At 41.6% G+C, this 15,975-nt stretch overlaps 1 protein-coding gene across 3 annotated transcripts; it reads right to left on the bottom strand.

The window, feature by feature from the left end:
* Positions 1 to 4,884: 4,884 nt before the first annotated feature.
* Positions 4,885 to 12,450, bottom strand: Fignl1 (fidgetin like 1). 3 transcript variants are annotated; one of them, XM_036201222.1, is made up of 4 exons: positions 12,392 to 12,450; positions 11,532 to 11,621; positions 9,549 to 9,665; positions 4,885 to 8,160 (listed from the first exon to the last, which is right to left on the bottom strand). In XM_036201222.1, exon 4 carries the CDS (start codon positions 8,148 to 8,150, stop codon positions 6,117 to 6,119), a length of 2,034 nt encoding a protein of 677 aa, XP_036057115.1. In that variant the 5' UTR covers positions 8,151 to 8,160; positions 9,549 to 9,665; positions 11,532 to 11,621; positions 12,392 to 12,450; the 3' UTR covers positions 4,885 to 6,116. The 3 variants fall into 3 exon arrangements, with proteins under 3 accessions (XP_036057115.1, XP_036057114.1, XP_036057116.1); XM_036201221.1 differs by lacking the exon at positions 12,392 to 12,450 and adding an exon at positions 12,087 to 12,268; XM_036201223.1 differs by lacking the exons at positions 11,532 to 11,621; positions 12,392 to 12,450 and adding an exon at positions 12,087 to 12,268.
* Positions 12,451 to 15,975: the final 3,525 nt, after the last annotated feature.

The raw sequence follows: 15,975 nt of genomic DNA, 5'->3' as shown, positions 1-15,975 counted from the left end.
CTGAGTTTTAAATGTCAGTGCCCAACTCTGTAGAAATACTAGGATAACAAGACTGGCATAAGGCTGCTCAGGAGAAGCCAGCCTGTTCCCATGAAGCTCTCAAGTATACACAGCAAAATCCAAACTTGCACTTCAAAGGTCTACAAATGATTTCCTGGTTGAATGTAACAGGGTAGGGTGATACAGATCCCCAAATTCACTTTCTCAGATAGACAAACAACTGGATGAATGGATGTCTGGTAAAGACAGGAGACTGAACACTGGAGAAAGCCAAAGCTTTCTCCCTTCCAGGAAGGTAGGGGTTGTAAGACTGCAAGTTCTAATTCAGCAAACTTATTCTGGGTTGGGTGCTTTTTGTGTGTGTGTGTGTGGGGGGGTGGTAATCTGGCTTTGTTTTTTTAGTTGTTGTTTGATTTTGAATTTGTTTTCTTACATGTATTTGTTTGTTTGTTTATTTATTTGTTTGTTTTTAAAGACAGGGTTTCTCTATGTTAACAGCCCTGGCCTCAAACTCAGAAACCTGCCTGCCTACCGCCTCTGGGATTAAAAGCATATACAACCATGTTCAGCTTAGTTGGATGTTTTATAGAACCCTTGGATCCTTCCCTTTCCCCTACTGGTCCTGTTTTGATCCCCACTGCCAGCCCATGCCTTCCTACCATTTTTCCTTGCAATGTCCTCTGGGAACAAGCAATGACCATCTCGCTTTGTCCCTTTAACTCTTCCTCAAAAAGTCTGTCATGGTATAAATGGACCAAAAGGAAACCATTAGAAATACTATTTTATTGGGGCTTTTTTGGGGGGAAGAGGGGTATTTTTTATGTGTATGAGTATTTTGCCTTCATGTATGTTTGTGTACCATTTGCCTGCCTAGTATCCTCAAGAGGCCAGGAATTCTGTGGAATTGTAATTATAGATGGTTATTAGCTGTCATGTGGATGCTGGAGATAAAACCTGAACCCTCTGAACTAGGAGCCAGTGCTCTTACCTACTGAGTCACCTCTCTCCAGCTCCTGCTGTTAAATTTTTGGCCAGCCCTGATCAATATAAAAATGAAGGAATGCTTGAAACAGGTGAGTTAGGACAAGGATGCTGTGGAAATGTAAACATATTGTGCTTCTAAAACTCAGCATTAGAAAAATTGCATAAGTGGTTTTTATATTCACTACCTGCTAAAATCATTGGCATATTAATTTTACCTTGTTCTTTTTACTTTTTAATGTAGATCCTTCAAAATTTCAAATTACATATATATTTCTAACTGTGTATATTAAACAAATGTCTTCTCAATGGCCCTGGATCACTCATGAAATGAAAGGTTAGTGAAGTGCTCACAACAAAGACAAGTTTCCATGATCTGCTAACAGAATTTGTGGGAAAGATGACCATTCTTGGTTGAACTCCCAATGGTCATTCACAACAGGCACTTTATAAGCACATCCGACCCTCCCTTGATTTTTCTGTGCTCAGAGCTGGGGTCTGGTGGTTGTCATCTTCTTACAGTTGCAATGATTCTATTATTGTGGCTTATATTACTTTTTTGTTGCTGTGATAAAAAAGGATGACCAAGACAAATAAAGGAAGAGCTTATTTTGGCTTATGGTTCCAAAGGGATAAGAGTTCATGATGGCAGAGTGGAAGCAAGGAAAATTATAGAACAGTAAGTGGAAAACTCACATCTACAAATTACAAGCACAAACCAGAAAGAAATGGATACACTATGGAGTTGTTAAACTCCCAAAGCCAACCTTCGAAGACATGATTCCTTCAATTAGGCAGTACCTCCTAAACTTCCCCCATACAACACCAACTGGGAACCAAGAGTTCAAACATCTGACTCTAAGGGGGGTATTTTCATTCAAACCACTACACTGCTTTAAACAAATTACCACAAGTCTAGAAGATCAGACAACACAAGGCTATCTCAATTCTGTAAAGCACAAGTCTGGTAGGCTCTACTGCTTTCTCTGCTCCAAACCAGTCTACAGTCAGTGGGGTGGCTTGCAGGCTCCTTTAAGGTGCTGGTAGAATTGCCTTATGCATCTAATTGTAAACCTGATCTTTTTTTTTTTCTTTTTATTGTAGGAGCTGTGGTCTGTGGTAATATTTTATTTGTGCTCTAATAAATAACGCTTACATGGAGATCAGAGGAAAAAGCCAGCCACTATATTAAACATAGAAGTCAGGTAGTGGTAGCACATGCCCTTAATCCTAACATTAGGGAGGCAGATTCATCCGGATCTCTGTGAGTTCAAAGCCACACTGGGAACAAAGCCAGGCGTGGTGGCACATGCCTTGAATTCCCAGCACTAGTTAACCATAGAAGCCTGGAGCTCTGTACAGTCACACAAGAAGTGATAGAGCTGGGCAGAAAGACGAATGTGATGTAGCTGGGCAGAGAAAGGAAGTGAGATGGTAGGAACAGAAAGGATATAGGTGTGGAAATACAGGAAGCAGTTCCCTCTGGAGGCTGAGGAGTCAGTAAGGTGAGATTGTACTATTCCTCTGATCTCTCAGTTTTTACATCAATTAAAAAACCTAGGTTTTTATTAATAAGACCGCTTAGCAATTTGTCTTACAGTGGTCAGCTTTGAGAGGCCTCCCACAAGCCCTGCTTTATATCTTGGTGTGAGCTTAGAATCTGACTACCTCTTTTCCACCAGCCAGGAAACATCTTCTACTTTAAGGATTCATGTAGCTAGGTTGGGTTTATACAAATAATTCACAGTAAAGCAGATCTAAACTGGAAACTCATTGCTTCAAGTATCATGTAAGGTGGCAGCATGAACCCACTTTTCAGGTCACAAGGATCACAAAAGCCAGACCGCTTTAAATCACTCTGATGTACAGAGCTCCACATCAGAGTGGGTCCTGGTAGGAAACAAACTTTGCAAGACCAGTCTCCAATTCCTTCACAAAAAACTGCTGCTGGCCCACAGCCTGCTTGGCTGCCTAAGCAACAGTTGAGGATTGGGTCTATGAAGACCAATCTCAGCTGGCCTTTCCACAGGAACACTACAAGTTCAGCCTGGGAACTCTAATCCCTACATAAACACCCAAGATGTGCTATTTAGAAGGACCAACCTTCCTTCCCTTTTCTAGTAATGCAACGACTTACACTCACCTTTCCATTCTGTGGGCTGCCAACTCAATTTCCTCTACTGCACCGAAGCTTTTGTTTCACTGAATTCCATGTGTTGGTTGTTAGTCTTAGTTCCTGTGCTACTGGAAATCTCATTCAAAAAATCCTTCCCAAGCTGGGCGGTGGTGGCGTACACCTTTAATCCCAGCACTTGGGAGGCAGAGGCAGGTGGATCTCTGTGAGTTCGCGGCCAGCCTGGGCTACAGAGATCCAGAACAGGCACCAAAACTACACAGAGAAACCCTGTCTCGAAGAACAAAACAAAAACAAAAAAGAAAAATCCTTCCCTGTGCTTATAAATTGAAGCATATACTATTTTTTTTAGCAGTTTCAGGGTCTCGGGTCTTACATTGTCCTTGATCCATTTAGAGTTGCGTGCAGAGTGAAAGAAAAGGACCCTCTACACATGGTTATCAGTTTTCTTCACATCGGCTGTTGAAATGCTGTTTCTTCTCCAGTGTATACTGTTGGCATCTTTGAATATTTTTCTCAGACACAAACTAAACTAAGCTCCACAGAGAGAAATGGCCTCTAGTTGGTGACTAATAGAAGTTAAAACTCAGTATTGATAGGTGTTTTTGATGGGGAAGGGGAATTAAAAAAATGTTAAGATTAAGTCATGGAGTCAAATGCTATCAAAACACCAATAAGCAGTTGGTAATAGTATACAACACTATGGTTAACTTTTAAGAAGCAAGAATGTAGATGTGATCTGCAAATAGAATAAACTCTGGATAAGAAAAACTACATTTAACTCCTTGGTATTAATAACTAAGGATCCAAGGTTCATGTCTTTACATGGAAATCATAAAGGGTAGGCTGGAGAGGTGGCTCAGGGCTTAAGAGCACCGGCTACTCTTCCAGAAGTCCTGAGTTCAATTCCCAACAACCACATAGTAGCTTAAAACCATCTGTAATGAGATCTGGCTCCCTCTCCTGGCCTGCAAGCATACATGCAGACAGAACACTATACATAGTGAACAAATTTTTAAATAAATAAGACAGATAAATAAAAAGAAATCCTAACGGGCTGAGTTATCTTTCACTATAACCAATTCAGAGAGACTCTCCAGAGAGGAAAGATTAAGTCTGGTTGCTTCAGAAGGTTCTGTCCAAGGAGATTTGGCAGCAGTGACAAGGGAGTCTTCACAGAAAGAAACCAAGAGCCTGGCACAAGACTTAGCCCCTAAGGATATAACCCCAATGACTTACTTCTTATAAATAAGTCTTACTTCTTGAAGTTTCTAGAACCTTCCGAAAGTACACCACTATCTGGGAGCCAATGACTGAGCATATGAGCCTGTGAAGGACATTTCATTTTCAAATCCTAACAACAATAAAGTACTGGATATTAGGAGACATTTTAAGGTATTAGGAAATAAAAACTGCTGGGTGGTGATAGCACACAACTTTAATCCCAACACTTAGTAGGCAGAGGCTGGCAGACTGAGTTCAAGGCCAGCCTGGTCTACAGAGCTAGTTCCAGAACGACCAGGGTTACACAGAGAAACCCTCTCTCAAAAAAATAAAAATAAAAATAAGGGAAAAGAAAAGAAAAATTGAAAACAGTAACAAGTTCTAAGGGGACAATCACACATTTCAAAGGGGAAATTTACAAAAGTTTTTAAAGCAGTAATGTATAAATAAAAGGTAGATGAAAAATGACATATACTACCTCAAAGTACAAACTTTTTAAATTTAGATTTTACACATAAATAAAATTATTACATTTCTTTGCCTGCATGTGTGCATGTGTACCATGTATATATACATGGTCCCAGCTGAAGTCAAAAGAGGGCACTGTATCCCCAGGAACTGGAGTGAGCCAACATGAAGTACAAACTTTCTAAACTCATTAAAAGTGTTTCAAATTCCATTTCAACTTGCCACATTCGCAAGAGAAAAATATCAACTCTTGGGTTAATAAACTGCCCATGTATACCACGACCTCCCAAACAGTGTGTAAAGGAAGATTACTGTAGATATGTATAACAGCACTCAAAATGATGACATACTTTCAAGAAAAGGAACTAGCTAACTGGGCATGGTAGCACAGGCCTGTAATCACTGCAGTTGGAAGAATGAGGTAGGGGATGGTTTCATGCCAACATGGCTGCATACCAGTTGGAGGGAAAAACCAAACAGACTACAAAAGAAGATTCACAGTAAAATCACAGCACTGTATAAAACAAAATAATCTGAAAGAAGTTATAACAAAATAAGGTATGCCCCTCAAAGTGGTAATACACTAACAATAATTTTATTCTTTTTGCTCCTGTCTTCTGAAGTTTCTACAATAAACATGTTTTACAAGACAAAACAATACAATAATTTAAAAACATTTAGTTTTGAAAGAGGGTGAAATAATAGGCTTTGAAGTGGTATCGGATAAAATATTAATGGAAAACATTCCAGACCCCTAGGAAAAAAAAAAAAACACTTAACATCTTCTGTTTGGAGTGGGGGTGCTACATCCTTGATACCAGATTACATCTTGCTATTTCTAAACATGTTTATATGTTTTTATCCGTTAATTTTGATAGGGAAAAAAAAAGCAAAAACAAAACACAAAACAGGTTACAAACCAGCACAGGTTAATGTGGCTTAGTTTTTGGTACCTTTGGTAAGATCTTAACTCTATCTAAGCCAACTAAGCAACACTGTTTCAAATGTAAACCAGACTACACTTAGCAAAGTTTATTATCACCAAACTAAAGTCCTAAGCTGAACTCACTTAGAAATAAAAGGTCATTCTATTTAAATGAAGTAAGCTTATATATCACATAATACTTGGAAGGCAAATACAACATACTAATGGAAGATATATCAATCAGTAGTTAAGCTGTTATCATTCTAATCTGAGGCATAGATTCAGGATATACTCCACAATACAAGTAGCACACTCCAAGCTTCCTATGTTAAAGGCAAAAGGACTGGACTATTAGATGTCGGCTTCTCCTTTCAATTCCTGTGTTCACATTCCACAACCAAACATTCCATTCCAGTTTTCATAAAGCTCTAGGTCTTTTGGAGACACGCTAGGCCGCACAGTTCTAAAAGCGTTTTCAAAATCAACATAAGCTATGGGTCGAACTTGATCTGGGCTTATGGTAGCGATGTCAGCAGCGTGCAAACTGCGAATAGGACCGAGAGACGCCTCTCTGCAAAGCTGTGTCATGTCTGCGCCAGAAAACCCATCAGACTGCTGCACCACCAGCTCCATTTCTTCATCGCTGAGGTAACACTGCTCCTTGGACATGAGATTAACTACTATCTGTCTCCTGGCTGAAGGTTCTGGGAGGGGAATATAAAGTCTTTTCACCAACCTTCTCCGGGCAGCCTCATCAATCTCTTGGGGCCGATTTGTGGCTCCCACCACCAGAATACGGTCTTCAGAAGATGTGGTCGCTCCATCTAACTGAACTAAAAATTCTGTTTTTATCCTTCTAGAAGATTCATGTTCACCATCTCCTCTTTGAGACAATAAAGAATCAATTTCATCAATAAATATCACAGCTGGCTGCTGACACTGTGCAACAGCAAATAACGCACGGACCATTTTCTCCCCCTCACCCACCCACTTAGAAGTCAAAGATGAAGCAGAGATACTGAAGAATGTTGCTCCAGACTGACTAGCAATGCACTTGCCAATCAGAGTTTTACCAGTCCCTGGAGGGCCAAAGAGTAGAATTCCTTTAGGGGGCCCTCGTAATCCAGTAAAGATATCTGGCCTCATCATAGGCCACACAACGATTTCCTTTATTGTGGCTTTGGCAAATTCTACTCCAGCAATATCTTCCCAATGTACTGGAGGCCCATGGTCCATAATTTCATTCATAATAAGTTCAATCATCCTTGGCTCCACGTTCTTCAGACGGTCATCAATGGGTTGTTCTAGTTCTATAGACTCTGCTCTAGTAGGCTTGCACTTCACTCTTTCATTCTGCTCATCTTCATCTTGCTTAGATACAGGAGGAACAAACTTTGCAAATATTCCTCTCGATTTCCCTGCTCCCAAAGACTTTTTCACACTACCATATGAAGACTTTGATGCATGCTGGGATTGGTGGCACTTTTTTTTTTGATCTGCCCATAATTGTTCCTTTGCGGTTTTAAAGGTAGGCAGGCTATTATCTTCCCTTTGGTCACTGTCTTCTGTTTTACTAGAAGCCTTATTCGGTACTGAATCAGAAAGCACGTCAATGTTGCCAGAGCCATAAAAAGCCTTCCTTTCTCGTGGATTTTCACAGCCAGAAGGAAAACAAGACACACTGGATAAGAACATATTTGGTCCTGTGCTGGTTTTAGGAAAGCTGTGAGTTTCCTTTTTAGTACTTCCAAATAATGGTGTAGTGTGAAATTTTGCAGTGGATGACTCACCTAAAGGTGTTGAGGAGGTGGGGCAAGTCTTCCTGCTATTAGTTGCCACAGGCAGCAGAGCACTCTGAAACCGCGAATGTCCCAGACTGCTGCCTGGGACAGTCTGGGTCCTATCTGTGTCACAAATTGAACTGGCTAAGAAGTCACCTTCTCCAGAACTTCCACAAACACTAAATTTAGAAAGCTCAAAGACAGTGGGCTCTTTACAGATGACTACTGATGCATCAGCAGGTTTCAGCATGGACTCTTTCCACTTCTTTCCAGCTTGCATCATCTCCTGTATATTATTCATTTTGAAAACATTATTTATTGACAATCTAGATTGCCACTTGTCACTGTCAGCCTGTTGAGATCCTGCCAAAGCTAAAACGCTCTCTGCATAGTTATTCAAGCTAGTTTCAACATTGTCAGAATCAATAACTGCAGAATATTTCTCTGTATACCTTTTGAACAGTTTGGTAGCACAGACCTGAGAGATCTCGGAGTTGGCCCATGCATACTGAATGCTTTCTATCTGTGCACGGTATGCATCTGCCTTCTGTCCTGGTGTACATGTGCTGGATGTAACTACAAAGTAATTCTTCTGCCATTCGCCCAGGTGCACAGACCTAGAGCTGGAAGTCTCCATGTCAGAAGTTCTATAACACAAAACAAAATAAAAGACAAATCAGTATCAAGAAGAAAATAAGAGTATAAAATTCTCTGCTTAAAAAAAAAAAAAAAAAAAAACACACTAGATTTATTTATAAGGTTCATTTATACAGACAGACATTTATTTGTAAAAGTAATATCAAGTTAATCATATATTTCAAGTACTCATGACACAAAGGTACATTAGTACTGTTGTCAAGATTAAGGACAACCAAATAATGACTTCTTAGACGCTAAACTGTCTTATTTATAAGATAATTTTCCTACAAAGAAAATATTCATGGATTTAAGCAAAAAGGATTTAAAGGTAACCAAAGAAAGGGGTTGGGAAATGAGACTCAGGTTGTAGAGCGCTTACTAATGTGTCCGAATCCTTGTGTTTGATCCCCAGTACAAACATACTGGGTATAACTATGCATGCCCATACTCTTAGCATTTGAACAACGGATTCAGCAGAAGTTCAAGGTCACCACCCTCAGCTACACAGTAAGTTTAAAGCCAATCTGGGATACATGAGACTCTGTCCCAAAAGTTTTCGTAAACAACTTAAAGAAAGGAAGTATTTATTAAGTGATAGTGACAGAAGAAAATGCCCAATATCGAACAGCCAATAAACACTTGCACAAGTGTTCAACATTCTTGGCTATTTAGTTGGAATCAACTAAAAATCATATGCTACACAAAATAAGCCAAACTTAGAAAGACAAATACCTCATTTTCTCTCATATGCTGAATCTAGATTTAGAAATTGTGTGTGTGTGTGTGTGTGTGTGTGTGTGTACACATGTATTTGTGGATGAGAACTAGGAGGAGAACATGAGAAGTTGTGATCTTTAGGGAGGTGAGAAATAAGGCAATGAAACATGAAATAGAAAGCAGAAAGAGTTGGAAATTGTGTATATATGTGTGCACAGAAGTGTGCATGCATTTACATATGTTTGTAGACCACGGAATAGAAGTTGATCATGAAAGGAGGTGGTGATTTTTAGGGAGGTGGGAAATGGGGCAATGGAACATGGAATAGGAAAGCAGAAAGGATCTAATGAAAAGGGAACCCGGGGAAGGATGGGTTGGGTAGGAGGCAGAACTGAGGGAAACAAATCAGAACAAAGTTTAATGATATATATGTGTGTGTGTGTGTGTGTGTGTGTGTGTGTGTGTGTGTCTATGAAGACACCCTGAGGAAGCTTTAAATCTTCATGTTTTCTAAAAAAAAAAAAATACTAAGCAAGTCATTTGCAATTTCTGGGTCTTCAGATTATATCTGAAGGAACCACTGTGAGAATCAAATTGGGCGAATATGAAAATAATTTCAAAACTGTTACCCCAGCTGCACAAATGTAGATACAGAAGCTGAAAGAGTTAAAGCACTTACTAGAGGAAACTCTGCTGATTATGAGTAATGCCAGAAGTCAAGTTCAAAGTTCCACGTGAGATACTGTGTACTTCACCACGTACAGACTACTTCTTGATGCTATCAGTGCAGATGGAGCTGCATGAAACATAAGTATGAATGCATATTTAATATTTTAATGATTTATCATATATATACATTTGAAACATGATGCCACAAATCTTCCAAACTTTCCCCATTTCCCACAGTGTTAAAATTTGGTGGCACACAACTTTAATCCCAGCACTTGATAGGCAGAAGCAGGTGGAGCTCTAGGAGTTTGAGACCAGCCTGGTCTACAAAGTGAGTTCTAGAACAGCCAGGGCAACAGAGAAACTATCCTTAAAATAAATAATTAAAACTTATGAAAGATTAACTGCAAGAACAAGCCAAATAATCTACCAGTAAAGGAGTTTTACATCAGACTTTCCTCAAGATATTCTCATAAATCCTTTCATTTTATACAAAAATCTAAGGAAAATAAACAAATAGGCCAGGGAAATGGCTTAGCATAAGGCACCTGCTCTCAAGTCTGCCAACCTAAGTTCTCAAGACCTGAAAGTAGTGCCCTGCCATCCATATTCACAGCTTAGCACAAGTGTGCCCAACTCACCACTAAATCATATAAAAACTATTTTTATTTTTTTTTTTTGTTTTGTTTTTTGTTTTTTAATGTGGAGCTGAGGATCGAACCCAGGGCCTTGTGCTTGCTAGGCAAGCGCTCTACCACTGAGCTAAATCCCCAACGCCTATTTTTATTTTTGTAATGTAGAATTTGCCTGTACACTAGCAAGGGAAAAGTTTAAGAAAAATTTTTGATTTCCTAAGAAGTATAACGATAAAGTAAAAAGACCGTCTACATTTTAAATTTACTTCCAATTTATCTGGAAGTACAGCTACCAGTACTTTTTATGTATGTGAGCTATATTTAATATAGCTTTTTGGGGGTGATGGGAAGAAGTTTGAGACAGGGTTTCTCTTTGTAGCCTTGGCTGTCCTGGAACTCAAAGACTTGCCTACCTCTGTCTCCCAAGTGCTGGAACTAAAGGCATGCACCCCCCACCACCACCTGGCTTAATATAGCTTTTTATGTTCCACAATGCAGTACAAAGAACTTACCACATTATAGATAGGCGAACATAAATCTCTACTTACAATAATAGGAAACAACATCTAGTAAAATTACAACTTAACGCTAAACTAGTATCAATTAAATCAACAGTTCTGGGGCGCAGCCCTGCTTTTGTCTGCTTTAACTATATTTTAATCTCCTTTATACAACATCAAAAATAGGACACTTAAGGGCGGTGACTTGGAAAATATCGACACTAAAATCACAAATTCTAGTCATTCTCAAAATTATCCTCTTCCACCACCATCTTTTTAATCAACATTCATCTTTTCCACCTAGTCATACCCTATAACCAGATACAGACAGCCGAAAACTGTTGTGCCACTGCTCGGTGGCACAGATACTGAATTGTCCACCACTTCCAAGTTATTTCAACCTGTCTAGTCTTGATAAAACCTATAAATTACAGTTAATGAGTATGGACAACAGAGCTACATTTCAATCTCCTTAATTCTGTTAATTTTCTGATTAAGCAAGTTACTTGTCCTTCAAATTGAACAGTTGGCTTCTGCAAGAACTATTTTTCATTGCATTTAGATTTTCTTCAGTACCTAGACTATGGTATCCACTAATATAATAATGATTAAAGACTGGAGTGCCTACTATATACCAGACATCATTTTCGACCTTTACAACACTCTAATTCCTTAGTGCGAAAGTAGCACAGGAATTTAGAGCTCAGGACCTGAAGCCAGATCCTGGACATAAAAGCTTTACTTTTTTTAATTAATTTCATCTACTGGGGAGGGATCGAGGTCTAGGTCTGAAGGCAGCTTGCAGGAATTGGGTTTTCTCTTTTCACCACATGGGTCCCCAAGCTCAAAAGCTTTTACCGGCTAAACCATTTCCCAGGCCTGGGATTGTGGATGATCTGTTCTTTCAGCAATGATTTGGAGTATATTTCTTAAGCTATGTGTTTCCACCTAAAAAGGAAAAAAGAAAAAAAAAAAAATGCAGCGTGAAACTTCAGCTGACAGGGTTTATTTTGTAATTACTGGAAGCATTAAGTGTCCCCAGAACTCAGAATATCAGGTTAAGAGATCGTGAATTCTATTATTCCTTCCCTTTGGACGTTTCTCTCCGGCCACAGTGACTGTGCATGGCCTGGAACCAGCTACCTAATCACAACTGACGAATAATCCCTATCCCATATGCTTGGGGTCAGAAGCGTGTCTGATTTCCAGATACTAACACATATAATGGGTAGGGGACACCATCCTAAACACAAGACTCGCATATACTTAACATATGCCTTAGCCACATACCAGAAGGTTAACTGTATACATTTTAAATAATAAATAATTCTGAGCAGGACCGAATGGAGAAAAGAAAAAAAAAAAAACGGTTTCACGACGTGGAATTTCCACTTGTGATGGAGGGGCATTAACCTGTGAGTACTGGTGAAAGCACGGTCCTCGGAGCGAGGGAATTGGGGCGGCAAAGCTGCTCGGCCTTCCTTACAGTCGTGGCGGGAGGGAGCCGCGGCCGAGCTGACCCCAAGCCCGTCCCGCCCACAGGCACGTCCCTCAACCCCAGGCGCCGCCGCCGGGAGCGAGAGCCTCGCCCTAGACTTCCCAAGACCACCCTCTCCGACAACCCGGGCCAAAAAAAAAAAAAAAAAAAAAAAAAAACCGCCGACGTGGCGACCACAGCCTCGGCCCGCCCGCGGCCCTCACGGAAACCAGCCGCCTACCGAGGCCCCCCAGCGATCCCTGCCGGGTCAGCAGCCACCGAAAAGCGCGCCCTTCGCAGGGCGCCTGCGCGGCTGTGACGCGCTCGGCCAGCGCCGCGCCTGCGCGTAGGAAGGGCCGAGGGGCGCGCGCGGGCTGCGGGCGGCGGGCGGCGCGTGGGCGGGGCCGCGGGAGGCCTGGTGGGCGGCGCCCTGGCCCGAGCGCGGGAATCCGGACTTCCCGCCCACCGTCTATGTGGCCGCGGTCTTTGTTCCCGCGCTGTGGCCATGGTTTTTTTTTTTTTCCCCTAAGCATGCCATCGGCTTCCGATTCACCTCGGATTGATGATGTTCTTTTTGCAGTGCTAAATGCTGCAAAAGTAGAGAAGGGCTGTGAGAGAGGAAAGAAAAGTCGCGGGGTTGCAGAGAGCGGGACTCCCCTGGGACGGGAGGCGCCTCCAGGCCGCCAGACCTGAGCCTGCCCGCATCTGCGGCTCTCTCCAGCCCTGTCTAGTTCACCAGCAGCTATCAAATAAGTCTCGAATTCAGGCAGCTTTGGTAAAGATTACAGCCAGCATTAGACTTAATACCAAAATTACCATAGCAGTACCTGGCGGGGTTCCAACATGAGCTAAAACAGTTTATGTTTGTTACTAATCATAAAAACACATATTGACAAGCTTGGCAGTCACTGATGGACCTCCCCCCCACCCCTCATAAACAGCTTTGGACCCCTCCTCCCATCTCCCTATTACGAGCTAAAACATCTTGCAATTTGGGTGAGGTCACAAAAGGTTAGGTTCTTAATTGATTGTTTAGGGCATAAGCCACCGGGTCAGGCTCCAAGAAGTCGGGAGCTGATTGTCAGGGAGTAGGAAGGGGGTTGTGCTTTTTATTTATGTCTCTTTGTCTACAGCCCTCATTGCTAAGCCTGCCTGTTTTTCACTGAGAAAACTTATCTTTCATTCTACCTCCCTCATTAAAAACTGAACAAAATCCTAACCCTGCTCGCCCTAAGGTTCTGGGCATTTTCACTCACTCTGAAAACCCTCCCCCCCCCCCCCCCCCCCCCGCAGCCGTTCACCGAGCTGCATTGCTGAGCATGCTTGCTTTTCTGACCTTTAACTCCCAAAGCATGGACTTCTCTTTTCCTCTTATCCCTCTCCCTCCTCCCAGAGGCTGCTGAGATGTCTAGATTGCCTTGTTTTTCCCCTCAACTCAAAATTGCCTTCCAGTTTCCTGCTGAGTCTGTTTTTAAATTATTCTGTCTGTTAGACCAGGAACCCTGCAAAAGGCAACGTGATTCCCTGGTGCAATTCAAACCCTTATGCTATGTAAAGACTTTCATCTTTTAAAAATTAGCTTTGTTAGAATCACAACCCGATGCATAGTGTGGACAAGTTTATGTGGACAAGCTATGCAAGCAGTAAATTTGCTGTCTGAGAACACAAACTGCTTAGTAGACTCTCTCTCATGGGTGGAAGTTGTTGGGCTTGCAATGAAGAACTTGCCACTTAAAGCAGACAGAACCAGTGCCCTTGGTGGGAGGGGTTCTTCTTGTGTATGTATCTATGCAGTTATAAACATAACCTCAGACAGTGCCTGTGTATAGTTCAGTTAGCTAATTTGTTTTGAGCAGAGAGAGAAAATGATCCCAAACAATATGCATCCTTTCTGCCAGGAAATGTGTGGTTGGAGGGCTAGCAAAATGTCTCAAGTAAAAGCGCTTACTGTGCAAGCCTGGTGGCTTTAGTTTGAGCTCCAGACCCCGTGAGAACATGGAAGGAGAAAACTGACTCCACACAGTTGTCCGTTGACCTCTTGGCACATGTGCCTTTTCAACTCATCATACACAAATGCACAATAATAACTGTTTTTTGTTTGGTTGGTTGGTTTGGGTTTTTTTTGTTTTGTTTTTGTTTTTGTTTTTGTTTGTTTGTTTGATTTTTGAGCTGAGGATCGAAACCCAGGGCCTTGCGCTTGCTAGGCAAGCACTCTACCACTGAGCTAAATCCCCAACCCAAGTGTTTCTTAAAATGTGTTTATAGAGGTGCATGAAGTAGAATGTTGTAGGGATAAGACAAAAAGATGGGACAAAAATTAAATCTGGCCCTTTCTTTGAGATTTCCTGAGTGTGGTTGGATTTCTGCCAATTGTCACATCTTTCTGCTCCCAGCCTACCTTGGTGAAAGAGGCCCAAAGAAGACTGGAAATGTATCCAGCCATTCCTTGAACAGACAGTCTATGGAACACACAGTGCTAAAGAAGTTTTAATTAGATGCTGCTCTCCCCTACGACCAGAGGCAGAGTTTTAACAAGTCTAAGTTCTAATTATATTTAATTAGCCTCTACATTCATGAACGGGGCAACCTCCACTCTACAAAATGGAGTGAGAGCTTGTACTGGGCAAAAGCAGAAGGGTGAGTTTTGTCAAGTGGGGAGACAAGACTATTGGAGAGGAGCTGGCAGGTTGGTAGCAGCTTACTTCAGGTCACTTTTCTTATGAGGTTGAAGCAGGGGGTCTTAGTCAAGCTCAGGCAGTTTGGGCTTCTGTGTATTTCCTGTGTTTAGAAAAAAACTGGTCCATTTGTGGATCCCTTTGCTTCTTTTTTTTTTTTTTTTTTTTTTGGTTTTTCGAGACAGGGTTTCTCTGTGTAGCTTTGCACCTTTCCTGGAACTCTCTTTGGAGACCAGGCTGGCCTTGAACTCACAGAGATCCGCCTGCCTCTGCCTCCCGAGTGCTGGGATTAAAGGCGTTCGCCATCGCAGCCCCACCACTTTGCTTCTTTAAGTATCCATTTGAGTTGGCTATGGGGTACATGCCGGTAATCTTCCTGTCCATTGCATGTCTACTACTAGGAACCACACAAGCTTCTTTAAAATGATCTTTCCAAATATTCTCATTTTATGCAAGCAACTTACTCTCCTAGTATCCTCTTCATATTTTTCCCATTACTTATTACAAGGGTTTGTTATGGCACACACAGAGAGGTGCCCAGAAAACAGATTTTGAGACCAAGGTAGTGAAAACTGTTAGTAAGTGGGAATTTACATGATTCCTATAAAACAATGAAGCTATCCTTAGGCCAAAATGTTTCCTTAAATGTAGACTTTCTGGGTAAAATGCCAGTAAGACCATTTTCCAGCTCATCTATTGGATTCCCTAGTTAAAAGTTCAATCCTGCCTTCCCTAAAGGTCTTGTCCTTTATCCCTTTCCTGTGTTCCCTTTAAGATAATGAGATGCCACCTGTGACATCCCCCTGCCCTTCTGCCTTGGGCTTCTCTTAATGCTGACTGGTATGTGGTCAGCCTGACTTGGATCTCAGGTTCCAGGAAGGCTGCTCTTTGCTACATTCTAGATAAGAGATGTTCCAGGATAAGTCTGTCTCTGCTGCCTGCTGTGTCCAGATAAGTCTAGGGCTTTCCCAACACCTGGAGGAAGTGCCTGTAATCAGCAAACACCTGAGGCCATACAGGCAGCATCTGGTACCAGTACCACCAGAGGTCATTGTGCTATAATATGATACTGCATTGGGCAGAGATTTAAATAAAGGTGCTACATGCTGACCACACACTAGCCTCAATCCAGGCATTCTGGATTCTTTTT

This window comes from Onychomys torridus, chromosome 10 (assembly GCF_903995425.1).
Source record: "Onychomys torridus chromosome 10, mOncTor1.1, whole genome shotgun sequence".
Classification (NCBI taxonomy): domain Eukaryota; kingdom Metazoa; phylum Chordata; class Mammalia; order Rodentia; family Cricetidae; genus Onychomys; species Onychomys torridus.
Note: the sequence above shows the minus strand (reverse complement) of the source record. Positions and strands in the feature narration are given on the sequence as shown.